At 53.7% G+C, this 12,819-nt stretch overlaps 1 protein-coding gene across 1 annotated transcript; it reads right to left on the minus strand.

Moving 5' to 3' along the window:
• Positions 1-223: 223 nt before the first annotated feature.
• Positions 224-12,253, minus strand: AIF1L (allograft inflammatory factor 1 like). The gene is made up of 5 exons (XM_062640931.1): positions 12,097-12,253; positions 7,538-7,604; positions 4,563-4,604; positions 3,306-3,468; positions 224-1,684 (listed from the first exon to the last, which is right to left on the minus strand). The coding sequence occupies exons 1-5, from the start codon at positions 12,172-12,174 to the stop codon at positions 1,597-1,599; spliced, it is 438 nt and encodes a 145-aa protein (XP_062496915.1). The 5' UTR covers positions 12,175-12,253; the 3' UTR covers positions 224-1,596.
• Positions 12,254-12,819: the final 566 nt, after the last annotated feature.

Below are 12,819 nucleotides of genomic sequence, written 5' to 3' on the forward strand. Positions count from 1 at the left end.
ATCAAGAAAAGGCAGCTTTTAGCAGGCAGCCTCTGCATTTCCTAACACAAACTCCACAGCACTCAGTTATTACAGATAAAGATCAGACCAAGACAGCCCAAACCTATCTCTAGGATCTATTTAAGGGTTTATATTAACAGACTTGGAAACCAGCACACTTATTCTGCAATCAATCATACAGATGAAGCTTCAGAGGAGCTAAACTAAATACACTGACACACAGTGTAGCTTCAGAAGATTTATTTTCAGTCCTTAAAGTAGACTGGTGCTGCTTTTGCTCATCGTTTTCCCGTCCCGTTACAGCTTTGGTTTTCACGCAAACAGTAGCAAGAATGTTGGGTTTTATTTCCAAGTGCAGCCTTTGGCAGGAGCCATCGCCCAGCGGAGTCAATCATCAGCGTTTCCTTTCAAAAATTATTTATTAAACCATGATTTATTTTTTTTTAAAAAAAAGAGTTAAAAGCTGCCAAGAAAATGTAAGAAAATAGGAGGGAACGGGCAAAGAGGAAACATCTGGATTCCAGAAAGCGAGTATAGAGCAAGAATCACTGCAGTAGCCACGGTGTGGGGAGCACAGGCCCAGCTATATCTGGATGCCAGCTCATAGCCCACACTTAGACCCATTCTGATTCTGCAGGCTTGAGGGCTTGTCCCTCAAAGAAATGGATCTCATAGTGCAGGGGACCATACTGAAAGACACACAGGGGGGCAGAGCATGTGCATGAGGACAGACCTCACAGCTCAGTCACCCACCTTCCTTTCGCCTGAAGGTTTAATGTCCCCTTGGCCCCCCTGAGGGGCTGCAAAGGCGGAACAGCAGGCTTGTTTCTGCACTCGATGGATAGGACAGATAACCTGCTGGGAGGTTATGCTCCTGACTGGATCCAAGCAGAGATTTATCAGGAAGGGGGACCCTCCGGTAGCTTTTACCCTCTTCGCTTGCAGTTGCAAGTGGACCCACTGAGATCTGACTGCAGGATGAACCCAAGGAGTGGGCAGAAGCTGTCCCTGCAGTCACTGTGCCCACCTCCAAGGTGCAAGGCCCTGCAGGCACACCTCTGTGTCCATGCACCTTCCAGCATTCACCTAGCCTCAGATAAGCCACAGAGGTGTGAGCCCGACTTGTGTTTTGGTGAGGTCAGGAGGGGAAAAACGAGTCCAAAGTCAGGAAGTGTAGGGCAGAGACGAGAAGGCACTTAGTTCTTTGCACCCATGAAACTGCTGTCAGAGAGATGCTCAATGTCTGGCTGCAAGGCCAAGGGCAGGACAAGCACACCTCTGAATCCCTACACTGGGAGGAAAGTTAGCTCCTCATCTGAGAAATGCAGGAAGGGCAGAGGAAAGAGGAAGGTCACAGGATTATGGTTTTTTTTTGGTCTCACGTTATACTTGATGCTACAGCTTCTGTCTAACAAATCACGTTGCTAAGGGATGCAGCAGAAAGACACAAACTGGGGGTCTCCAGCTTCCCTTGCTGTTCCTCTAAGGCAGGTTAGTCGAAAACTAGGACTGTCCATAGTAAAGAGTAACAAAGCACAGGTAACCTCTGTTACAGACCAGCAAAGCAAACAGTGCCTGTTATCCAGCCTGTCCTCTTCAAGGCAGGCTGGCTATGTCTCTCTCCGGAGGCGGACCAGAAGGTTTTGGGTTGCCTTCGTTGGCTTTTCCTTCAAACATCATCACCCTGCAAAACAGAACAGGTAATATGAATATAAAACCAAAACGCTGCTGTATCTTTACCCATTACTGGGGGTGGGATTATGTTCTCTGCTGAAAAATAGCATCTGCCTCCTATGCAAAGGAGGGATCGGCAATTAACAGAGGAGGGAAAGCCAACAGAGGGCAGTGCCGCCGGGCTGGTGGGAGCTTTGCTTTCCCAGCAGCTCCCAGGAGTGGGTTCCTAAAGCCTCTGCTGGTTTTCCTCTCAAAGCCCAGAGGATCTGCGCGTTTTAGACAGCCACACTCGATGCACACTGCACGCCAAGCACTCCTGATGCGTAAAAGCAAACTCTATCCCTGGCCCACCTTGTACACAGCAGAACATTCAAAAGCCAACAGCAAGCGAGCAACAGGCAGGGAGGAGGGCAGAGACAAAGAGCAAGGCACTGGCTAGAAGAATCCCAAGCATTTTGCAAGCACTCGCACTGTCTTCCTCCCCGAGGACTGCAGCTACGCTGGGAATGCCAGCTGCCACGCTGGATCAAAGGGCTGCACTGCTCCTGCCACGAGTTTTACATTTCTGCTCCTGCTTTAAAGAGCCCAACAGACAATGGGGCGTCTGTTCAGCAAGAGAAGGGACCCATCTGTGAAAGCTGCTGAAGCTGGGAGGAAAGATGGGAGATACGAGACAAGCTCAGCCTGCTCTGGTGGGGAAAGGAAGGAAGAGGAGGGGTGCCAGAAGTCTGCGTGTGCTTGGAAGAGGAGCATCCCAACATACAGGCACAGTGCACTCGGTGGGGAGAAGAGAGACCCATGGCCAACAAGCATGCACTGGCTTAGAAGGACCACATAAGAGGTGGGCACAAGGTCCTTCCTCCCAACCTGCCCTGAAAGCTGGCTGTGCTTCTAAAGCTGCCTTCAGAAAGGGGTGAGGAGGAAGGAGAGGAGCAGCTCCTATTCATGGTGGCTACAGATACAAAAGCAGAGCCGGCCTCTGTGGCTGTGAAAGGAAAAGCCGGGCTTCAATGGGGTGGAGATGGAGCCAAGCAAGTGTTTGGAAGCCGTTTGTGACACCAGGACTTTCAGAGCCCTGTCGAGAGGGCAGAGGGGGCCATGGGAGGCTAATGCTGGCAGCCTATACTGCAGAAAACCTCTCCCAGCGCAAGCTGGCTGTTTCAAGCTTGTGTCACATCTCCATCTATTGCCCATGTCTCCACAATCAGGCAGGGAGGGAGCATCCTGTGGGAAACCGGAGCCAGCGCTGCCGCTGTTGGCAGGACCATCACTCACCACTCAAGTCCTGCCACCGTTCACAGGGAAACCTGTGTCCCCAAAGCCAGCGGGAGCCACAGGGCAGGGACGGGAAGGAGCCCTGCAGTGCTGAGTGCCTGCACGCCCTCAGGAGAGGAGAATGGCTCTGCATGGAGCCTGTGGGAGGAAGCCTGTGCTAAGACACAGCAGGCAGCTCTGCTGCAAGTACTCGCCACTGCTCAGCCTCGCCGTGAGCTTGCACACCCTCATGTCTCTCTGCAAACTCCCCCTTCACAAGGATTCTTGTCTGCCCTCCAGGAACACCAAGCGAGCACAGCTCCACCTCCACCAGGCAGAACAACGTCTGCTTCCCCACTGCTCCCAGGGACACTCACAGTTTGAGCACAGCAGAGCGTTTCCCAAGCATCACGTTGACAAAGTCCTGGTAGGAGATGGTCTCACTGACCCCTCCGGTCACCTCCGAGATCATCTTCTTCAGTTCGAGGTGGGTCTTTGGAGCCCCCAGCTTCTCCATCATTCTTTTGACAGACATCAAGTCTGCAAGAGCAAAGCGATTGGTGTTAAGAGGTGACTACACCAAGCACAGACCAACCCTATGGACGTAGGAATGAATTCCCACCTCCCTTGCAGACTCCAAGGCTGACAGCATTAAGCTGCTGCCAAAAGCCAAGAGAAACCTCCCAGTACAGTTTACTGCCCAGTACAGAGCATCGACTTCCTATTTATGCAGCTTAAGATGAAAACACCACAGAGAGGAGGAACAGCTCTCCAAGTGCTCCGTAGACTCGCGAGGACACTGCTCTCCAGCTCAGAGCATGGTGCCAAGAATCACAATGATGGGGAGGAGGGAAGCAACGCTGGGGTTAAAGCCAGAGACAAACAGGCTGTGGGGAGCAGGTGCCCATCACCACAGGCCATTTCCTTCCATTGCACTGAGAGCTGTGGCCCCTTCCCTCCAGGAAACAGCAGCTCAGCCCTGAGTCAGGCCCCCTCCAGCTCCACACTGGCTCTCCTTCAGCTTGAGGACTGATGGAGGAGGGGAACAAGGCAGCAGCCTCCTGGAAGGGCACAGCATGCGAGCGACTGCACTGCAGTGTCAGCTCCAGGCCAGATCTTTACATAACCGGTGCTTTTTGGGCCCAAACCAGGGCTGCTCAGAGGAGCCAGACTCACACCCAAGTCCCCGCTTCCCTCCGCTCCCCTCCCAGCAAAGCAAATTGCTTCTTGGTCTTACACACTTCTGCCTCAAGCCAGGCAAAGCATCCAAGCCCTGCAGCTTCCCTGGAAATGCTGCGGGTTGAGAGGATGACCTCAGTGGAGAAAAAAGGGAGATGTTAAAAACTTCTAAAGGGCATTTAGATCAGAGAGCGGAAGAGCTAAGCAGAAACCTGGGGTGAGGGCTGAGAAGAGCTTAGATCTCGAAGCAGGTGAGGAGAGACCGATAGGCAGGGGCTGAACAGCCAAGGAAGCCCCTGGTTGGCAATGAAGATCCAAGCAAGGCTGGACACAGGGAAAAGAACACTGGTTTTCCTCCTCAGCAACACAAGCACAGAAGGAAGCAGTGGATGTAACAGCAGACACCAGCTCGGTGAGCAGTTGCACTTGCAGCCCAGCATCCCTGCATCACTCACCAATCTCGCCTTGGTTGTTCAGGTCAAACTCCATGTACTTCTCTGGAAGAGACACAGAAGCAAGTTAGCACGATGCTAGAGCAGGGGGTGTGCAGGGCTTTGGGGCACTGCCTGCTTACAGCAGTGAAATAAAAGGTTTGGGGATAAGACTGGTACAGTTTCAGAGAGTGAGACCATCTCCAGACGTGGTTTTATCACACATCTCAATTCCAGAGCTCTAGAGTTAAGTGCTCTTTAATTGTGGCTGCTCTTCATTTGCACTGAAGGAAAACACTGGCATGAGAACAAGGTATCAGCTAGCCACGAACAGCATTAGAAGGTTGCCAGCAAGAAAAACAAAGCTCTGGAACAGACTCCCAGAAAGAGTAGCAAGGAAAACAACACCCTGAACACTCTCAAAATGAATCTTGATCGGATTAGGAGGGAGATTAAATGACACAGCTCCCTGCAATAGCAAGGGTCAGACTCTGCAGTTCTCCCAACGCTGTGTGCTGCGCTCCCAGAGCAGCACCTTGCAGGAGGGATGCTCAAGGACCACATCAAGGGGGCAAAGCCAAGAGCACACCTAGGAGCAGTTAGGCTGGAGCAGGTTGTTTGCCCTTCCAGCCTCGTGTCGAACACTGCTGAACAGGCAACTCCAGCATCCTCAGAGAAAGGCAGAGCCGGCTCAGGAAGGTCTGGTTTAGCTTTGCAGGACAAAAGAGCGCCAAAATCCTGGTTTTTCAACTCAAATCCATCCTGTGCTGTTTCTGACCTTTGGAGTGGCGCACCTGCTCTTCCTACCTCCCCTCTCCATGCTAGCTGCTCCCCATTTAGACTTTAAGCTCTTCAGGCAAGGATTTGTCTGTCTTATAGCTCCCAGCGCCGCAGGGGGCCCCCCATCATCTCACTTCTGCTAAATAGAGGAGCAAGCTGCCTGCTGCCACCACCCATCCACGCTGAGCTGTAGAGATCGCTGCCCTGCAGTTAGCACTCCCCACAACAGCCTCAGAGGGCTCAAATTAAGCAAGACCTCCCCAGCTGCTCCTTTCCCCCAAGGGAAAAGGACTTTCTGCCTCTGCTCCAGGGGCACCAGCAAGCAGATGAGCGTGAACAGAGAAGTGGCAGGGTGATTTAAGGAGCTAAAGGCAAGAGTGGGTATTTCACACATCAGAGCCTTCCTGTGACCTGTGTTTCTGAAGGGAAAGTGCTGGGTTAACTGGAGTGATGGGCAGCTACAGGCAGGAAGCAGAGGAATGGCTTGGCATGTCTTCATCTGGATCTTAACTGAGGGATTACTGCTGTCACGAGCTGACCAGGACAGACCCTACAGGAATACCACATACAAAACTAATGCTTCAGGCAGGGATAAAGGTCTCCCTTCAATAACGGAGCAACCAATCCTAGGTGAAATCAGGGCTGTCACACACATGCTTCGGGGCCAAAGGAATGCTTGCTGTGCAACTGGCTCTCCCCACACCCTGCCGCACCATCGTGACCCTGTGTACATGCACTGCCACCTCCCTGGGTAGGGGTCAGGCACCCCAGCGTGTGCTGGGGGCACAAACCCTGCTCTGCCATGTCTGTGCTCAGCACACATTTTCTTTCCTTCTCAGCTGACGCTCGGCCAAAAGCAGAGAGAACAGAGGCAGCTTCACATCGTTGTGCTCCGAGCCTCGGCTCACATCTGTCCCTCCCACCCCAGATGCGGGGATTTAGTGAGATAAAACCACGCGTGGTCCCTCCCCTCACGAATGCATTTACAGAAGCAGTGTACGGGGGCTCCCCAGGCCCGGCTGGGGAGGACAGAGGAGAAGAAACATTCCCCCCCCCCCCCATCATCACACAATGAGCCGATTGTTGGCAGAGCCGGAGGAGGCATTGGAGAGCAGGACAGGCCACGGAGGCAAGCTCACGAGGCAGCAGGGGGAGATGCCAAAGGCTCTCATTACAGGGGATTCTGCGCCTCTGACCTACGGTTGCAATGTTTGAAGAGCCCCAGTTGTGATGGGAAAAATAATGCAGGGCTGCAGCCAAAAGCCAAAGCCATACAAAAGGCAACAGAGAAAGAACAGGGAGCACAGGAGGCTCCTCTGTGCCCAGCAGAGTAAGGGATCACAAAACCCCAGCCAGCTCCTTCCTTGCTGGATTGCAAAGCCAAAATTCAAAGGGAAATAACAAACAGTGCCTGCAATGGAAGCAAGGTCAGGTTCTGTTTGGTTAGAGCCAGGTTGAGGACAAGCCTTAAGGGCAGTGTGACGCAGAAGGCATGTTTTCTCGACTGCCTTCAGCCACTGCTTGGAAAGAAAGTGGATGCACCCAGAACAGCCCTGCCAATTCCTGCCCTGTAACCACCTTGGGGACCAGTTCCAGAGGACCCCAAGTTTTCAAGCTGTTTCTCTATCCCAGCAAATGGCCAGAACCTAAGCCCCAAATGTGCTGACCCCCTGTAGGTAGGCTTTGGCCAGGATTAAGACACATTTCACTGTCGTTTCCTTGTGTACCAGGGGGGCTTGGGAAGGTCTAAATCAGACTGAAGAGTCTGGGGACTCTCTTCCTGGGGAGAGGAAGGCTTCAACTCCTTCAGGAAGCAGCTGAGACCTTTCCTCTGTGGGAAGAAGTCCTCCTACTCACTGAGAGAAGATGGACTGCATCATCCATTATACCAGCTAGCTTGTGTAGGTAACCAGACAGAAACCATCCTCCTTTGCTGCTCCCTGGGGTTTTGCCCACGCAGCAGGTTCTGCAGTAGCAGCAGCCACCAGGCACGATGTCTGCAGGGTGACATGTCCCTGCCCTGCAAGTCAGGGAAGCACAGAGGCTCCTGTGGGAAAAAAAACACCTCTCCAGGGAGTTTCACTGCATCCCACAAGCAAGGGGGAGGCATCCATGCCAGCTCAGTCACTTGGATTTGGCAGAGAACCTCCAAGCACAGAGGAAAGTAATCTGTTCAGAGCAAACGGGCTGAAAGGACAAGGAAAGCCTCCAGTTCTCACCTTTGAACACTGCCAACTTCTCCTCCAGATCTTCTTCATCGCTGAACTTTGGGTCACAGAGAAATTCCTGAAACAGAATAATATCCCCAAGGTTAAAGATGCAGAGGAAAACATACAAATGCAGCATTACCCATCAGACCTATGCAGTTCCCAGAGAGCCACATCTGGGCAACTGTGCCAGGAAGCTTGCAAATGGCTTGAATCCCTCCACACCTTGTCATTAGGTGTGCAAGGGGAATGCCTCTGGGGTCTCAGATTCCCCACCAACTGCACTGAACCCCATGTGCCTTTGGAATAAAGGCAGGAACCCCTTTTTTTGCTCACCCAAGGTTTCAGCTCACCCAAGGTTTCAGCTCCCCACTTCCCTGCTGGGACTCTGATCTCTGATGTCAGAGTTGTTGGGTAAACTCTGAGGGCCAGCAAATAGAACTGGCAGTGTTTGCAGAACAGCACGCACCCAAGAGAGGACCTGTATCTTGGGGCAAGGAACAGGCTCTCACTCGCAGACTCTCTCCCCATTTCCCCCACTGCCCTGCTCAGGCTGTAGAGGGTCACTTCTGGTTGCTCATCCCCAGACCCACCTCAGAACCCTTCAGGTCCCCAAAAGAACAGACCACAGCTTGCCCAGCCAGCTCCACCACCATGCCCTGCCATCAACACTGCTATGCGAGCAGCAGGGTCTTGCTCCTGCCTCTCCCCTCCCACACCGCCCAGCTCCAGCACAGCTCAATGACTGATGTGTGCTCAGCAGCACCACATTCTTCAGTGCAGAAATCATTGACATCTGCACAGCTTGAGCGTGGCCTGTCCAAGATAAAACCCCTCCAGGGGTTAGAGTGGAGAGAGGGCTGAGGCTGCTCCCTCCTCTGGGCATGTGTTCCCCGCCACTGCTCTCCATTGTCACAAGGAAGGCAGGAATGGGTCACCAGGAATCTAGGATCTCTGGCACTGGCAGTGGGGCAGCACCACTTGTGATTAATGAAACCACTACCCCAAAGCAGCCCCACGTGCAGGCTCCAGGGCATCAGGACTGCATGAAATCCACACAGGCATCAGTAACCACATGCCCTGCAAAGCACATTCCCCTTCCTTCCAGGAGGAGCTATTCCCGCATGCAATGTGCTGAGCCAGCTCCAGCAGCACTGCACACCCAAGCTGATGCCTGGTTCATGCTGCCACAGCCTGCCCCAAGTCTCTCACACTTGATCACTGCCTGATACCCCAACTCTACAGCACATCTCTAGACCCCTCCAGCCCACACTTGCTCCCTCCTTCCTTGCTGGGACAGCCTGGATCTACCCAGGGAATCAAGATGCCTTTACAGCCAGTTTACCACCGCTTTGGCAAGTCTTTTACCTGCAGCTGAGCTAAGATTTTATAGGAAGTCCCCTAGGACAGAAGTGACTGCCATCCCCTCCTCCCAACCATGCCCACTAAACCAGCGTGGCACAGACTTCCCTTTTCACCATGGACACCAGCTCAAATAGAGAACTGTGGTGGAAAGCAAAGCTCCCAGTTCCCTCTCCTGTGTCAACTCAATTTCATTTATCTGTTATTTTCTACCCAGGGGTATCATTTGCCAGCCCAACACAAAAGGCCCGATTCAGCTTCGAGACCTGGGCTCAGCCAGCAAAAGAAGTCACCAGAGAGCAGAGTAGTGTTACCCACTGCTATTGCCACTGAATAGGCTCTGTATTAGGAACTTGAAAACATCACTGAGAATCTAAACAGGGGTAGAGCATCCCCTGGGCACCAGGTCACAGCTTCATTCCTGCCCTGCAGGAGCAGCAAACAGCTTCCCCCTTCCAGCAGGATGGGATGCGAGAGCAAAACCCTGCATTTCCATGGGAGCAAGGAGCAGCACAGCAAAGACTGAAGGGAATGTTACATCCATACACAATGGGTAGAGGGACCAACAGCCCCTGCCAGCATGGTACCAGAGCAGGATGGGTGACACAAGCACGCACCCAGGACCCAGTCCCCTTGCACTTCAACTGGAAGGAACCGGACAGCCCACCTGTGTCACAGCTCTGCTCTAGGGCAAAGGAAGCAACAGGGGAGCGTATTTCAAAGGCAGTCCTCCCTCCACATTGTATGCAAGCCTGGCTGTGACTGCGATAAGGCAAAGGCTCACAATAGCACACAGGAATTCAGTCCCCAGGGCCAGTGACTCAGACTCAGCCCAAAGTGGCCGAAGTTCCTCCTAGAGCCCTTTGCGAAAGCTCCCATTTTAAGGGGCATGTTCTATTAATAAGAACTGCTTAATAAGCCTCTGCCTTTCCTGTGCTCCTGCCCTCAACAGCCTTTCCTGGGGCACAGAGACTTCTCTAAGCCAATAAATTCAGCCACACAAGTCCCAGCTACCTGCAAGACAGCCTGAGCCAAGCCAGATCCTTCGTTGCTCCCCAAAAAGGAGCATCCCCCAAAAAGCATCAGGCCAAGCACTCGCTGGGCTCTTTGTGCTTGATGCCAGCCTCCCGGCCTGCTGGGGCTGGGAAGGGGCTGAGGGATGCTCGTGCCTGCTGGGGTGGGAGAAGCAGGTACCTGCTCCCCATCAGGATGAACTCTTTCCCCGCAGCCCAGCGTATTAGAAGGTAAAACTAGGTTGGAACTAATCTGTGCTGGATTAAACTTGCCACCTTGATGCACAAGGCCAACCAATGTGATTGCTGTTCCCCAGGAAGAGGGGAATGGCCAAGAGGGAATCCCAGAGGAGTGTTTTGGTCTGGAAAAGAGAATTCAATACTAGGACTCAGCTGTCCTTCAGCAACACATGTGCACTGTGGATGCTGCGTGCCAAAGGGCCTTTTCCCAACAAGAACTCTGGGGTAGAAACCAGCCAGGAAAACAGGGCTGGGAGGGAGTCAAGTGTTAGGATGAGACAATAAGATTAAGCCTGATAGGAATTTGGCCTGATAGGTGTTATTAGCAGCACTTAACTGGTTTGCAGCCCTGGGGCTCTTGAGGGATTGGGAAACCCCTTTCCTGGTTCCAGCCACATATCAGCCCAGGTTTAAGTGCCAGCTCTGTGTCCGAGGGAGGCGCGAGCTGCTTTGCATCCCTCTCACAGCAAACTCCCCACAACAGAGCTGGCAGAGCACATCAGCATCAGGGTTGCTGCCTATAGCCACTACAGCACAAACAGCTTCTCAGGGTCTATAGGCAGCTGCTATCTGCAGCTTGATTTCTAGCTGCTCAAATCCCTGCTCCTAGCACTGAGCCAACACACAGGGCAGCAAGGACACGAGCAAGCTCCGTCAGTGGGAAGTTATGTAGCTTGTTTCATTTTTGTCATCCAAACCTCACCCAGAGAGAAAGCCTGCCAGAAGTGATGGGAAAAGAGAGGAGCCTGTTCCCTGTGTGGAAGGGAGAGCCCCCAACCCTGGGGCACAGCAGTGGCACAGCAGCAGTATCCTGGGGCTTCCCAAGCTCAGTCCTTGTGCTCCTGCCAGCTGAAGGATCATGTACTTACCCTGCATCTGAGCGATGCTGGAGGGCGGCTCTGGAGCAGCAGTAGGTACAGCATGCCCCCTTCCTCCCCAACCCAAGGGTCAACTCCACCTTGGCCATGGGGGTTGCATCAGACCCACCTATGCACCTCCTTGGCGCAGGGTTTCATGCCTGCCTTCCCACAGCAGGGTTCAAAGGCTCCTTTCCAGCCAAGTGCTCTCATTCTACACTTTCCCCCACTCCTATTCCCCAGCACCTCCTGGTTTCTATTGACGCAATTCCCCCTCCAGTGACCTACATAAACTTCACCTCCGCTGTCTCACCCCTGCCTGGAGGAACACACTGGCACTTTTCACAGCCCACTCAACACAAGAGCAAGGCAAGCCCACTGCCTCTTCCAGGCTCTCATCTTGTGCAGTGATCTGATTTTTCCACCGGTAACACTGGCTGCATCAGCTATATCCGTGATTTCCACCTGAAAATGACCCTGGAAATGCCATTGCTCATTGTTTCAAGGTGGAAACCTACTTTTCACCCTCAGAACTGCTCTTGGCCAGGGGGGATGTTAACAGACCTGCCCTCGCTGGCTATGCAAAGGGATGGGGCAAGCTGAAAGCTTGAGGAGAGGACCTCGCTTAACCCCAGCATGAAGGGCATGCAGCCCAGTGTACTTTGCACTAATCCAGGAGCTGCCTTTCCCCCTGCAAGGTTTGTGGGACATCCAACCACCCCGGGCTCCCTATTCACCCACTGCAACTGAAAACCAGAGAGGCTTAAGTCTGCTCTTTTGAACAGCAGAACCTCTTGGTCTGGGAGAAGAAATCAGAGCGCAAACGGGAGGTCGAAGCCCACCGGGAGGGCAAGAGCTCCTATTCTTGCTGTAGCATGTTCCCAAAGGGGCTTTTGTGGCATCCTAACACCACGGGTGGAGAAGCCGAAGAGGGACACACCCCCCCCTTGCCAAAGAGCCACCACTGCCCTTATCCAGCCCAAATTCCCTCCGTGGGACCCACTTCCACCTGCCCCTTCCTCCCTCCCATCCCCACCGGGATCACCGCATCCCTGCTCCCTCCCGCAGGGATCGGGTCTATCCCCCCCCCTAACCCCACCTTATTGATCTCCTCCAGCCGCCCGTCCTGCGGCGCCCGCCGCAGCCCCCCGCCGCTCGGTCGGCGCGGAGCCGCCATCTCTCGGAGCCGCCCCTCGACGGCCGCCGCCTTAAATAGGGGCGGGCAGGACCGGCCCCTCTCCCCGGTCGTTAACCCCTTCCCTGCTCCGTGGGGAGGGTTTGAATGGAGAACTACGCGGCCGGGAAGCGGTACCGCGGCCGGCAGCCTCCAGCGACCGAGCCCCGATGGGAGGGACGCGGCGGACCCGCCGCGTCCCTCCCATCGGGGCTCGGTCGCTGGAGGCTGCCGGCACAGGGACCACGTTTCTAAGATGCTGTTTGAGAGCAGCTCGGGGCTGTAATAAAGCACAAGCGGCTGCGGATCGGTGCTGAGTGAGCTCCGGCGCAGAAACAGCAGGGAAAAAGCATCTACCGCACGAGCAAAGGATGCTTGTCCTGGGCAGGATGCAACCATAGGATGGTTTGGGTTGGAAAGGTACACCAGGGACACCTTCCACTAGAGCAGGTTGCTCCAAGCCCTGCCCAACCTGGCCTTGAACACTGCAAGGATGGATTGTTCATAACCTTGAGCAGCCTGTTGTGGAGGTTGTGTTCTCGGCTAGGCATTCCTCTTAGAAATAGCTATGTTAAAGTGGGTTTTAGTAGGAATTGTCAGGTTGTTGGCCCACGTCACCATGAACCCAGCTGCATTTCAACCCCTGGT

This window comes from Pezoporus occidentalis, unplaced genomic scaffold, assembly GCF_034315485.1.
Source record: "Pezoporus occidentalis ecotype Australia unplaced genomic scaffold, CSIRO_AGI_Poc_V1 ctg68, whole genome shotgun sequence".
Taxonomy (NCBI): Eukaryota; Metazoa; Chordata; class Aves; order Psittaciformes; family Psittacidae; genus Pezoporus; species Pezoporus occidentalis.

What these genes read in the sequence shown, in the direction of transcription:
- AIF1L (XM_062640931.1), bottom strand. Translation starts at nt 12,174, where the DNA reads ATGGCGGCTCCGCGCCGACCGAGCGGCGGGGGGCTGCGGCGGGCGCCG. An exon ending in GGCTGGAGGAGATCAATAAG is followed by an intron (nt 7,605 to 12,096) that starts GTGGGGTTAGGG and finishes ATTCTGTTTCAG; the next exon opens with GAATTTCTCTGTGACCCAAA. An exon ending in GAAGTTGGCAGTGTTCAAAG is followed by an intron (nt 4,605 to 7,537) that starts GTGAGAACTGGA and finishes TGTCTCTTCCAG; the next exon opens with AGAAGTACATGGAGTTTGAC.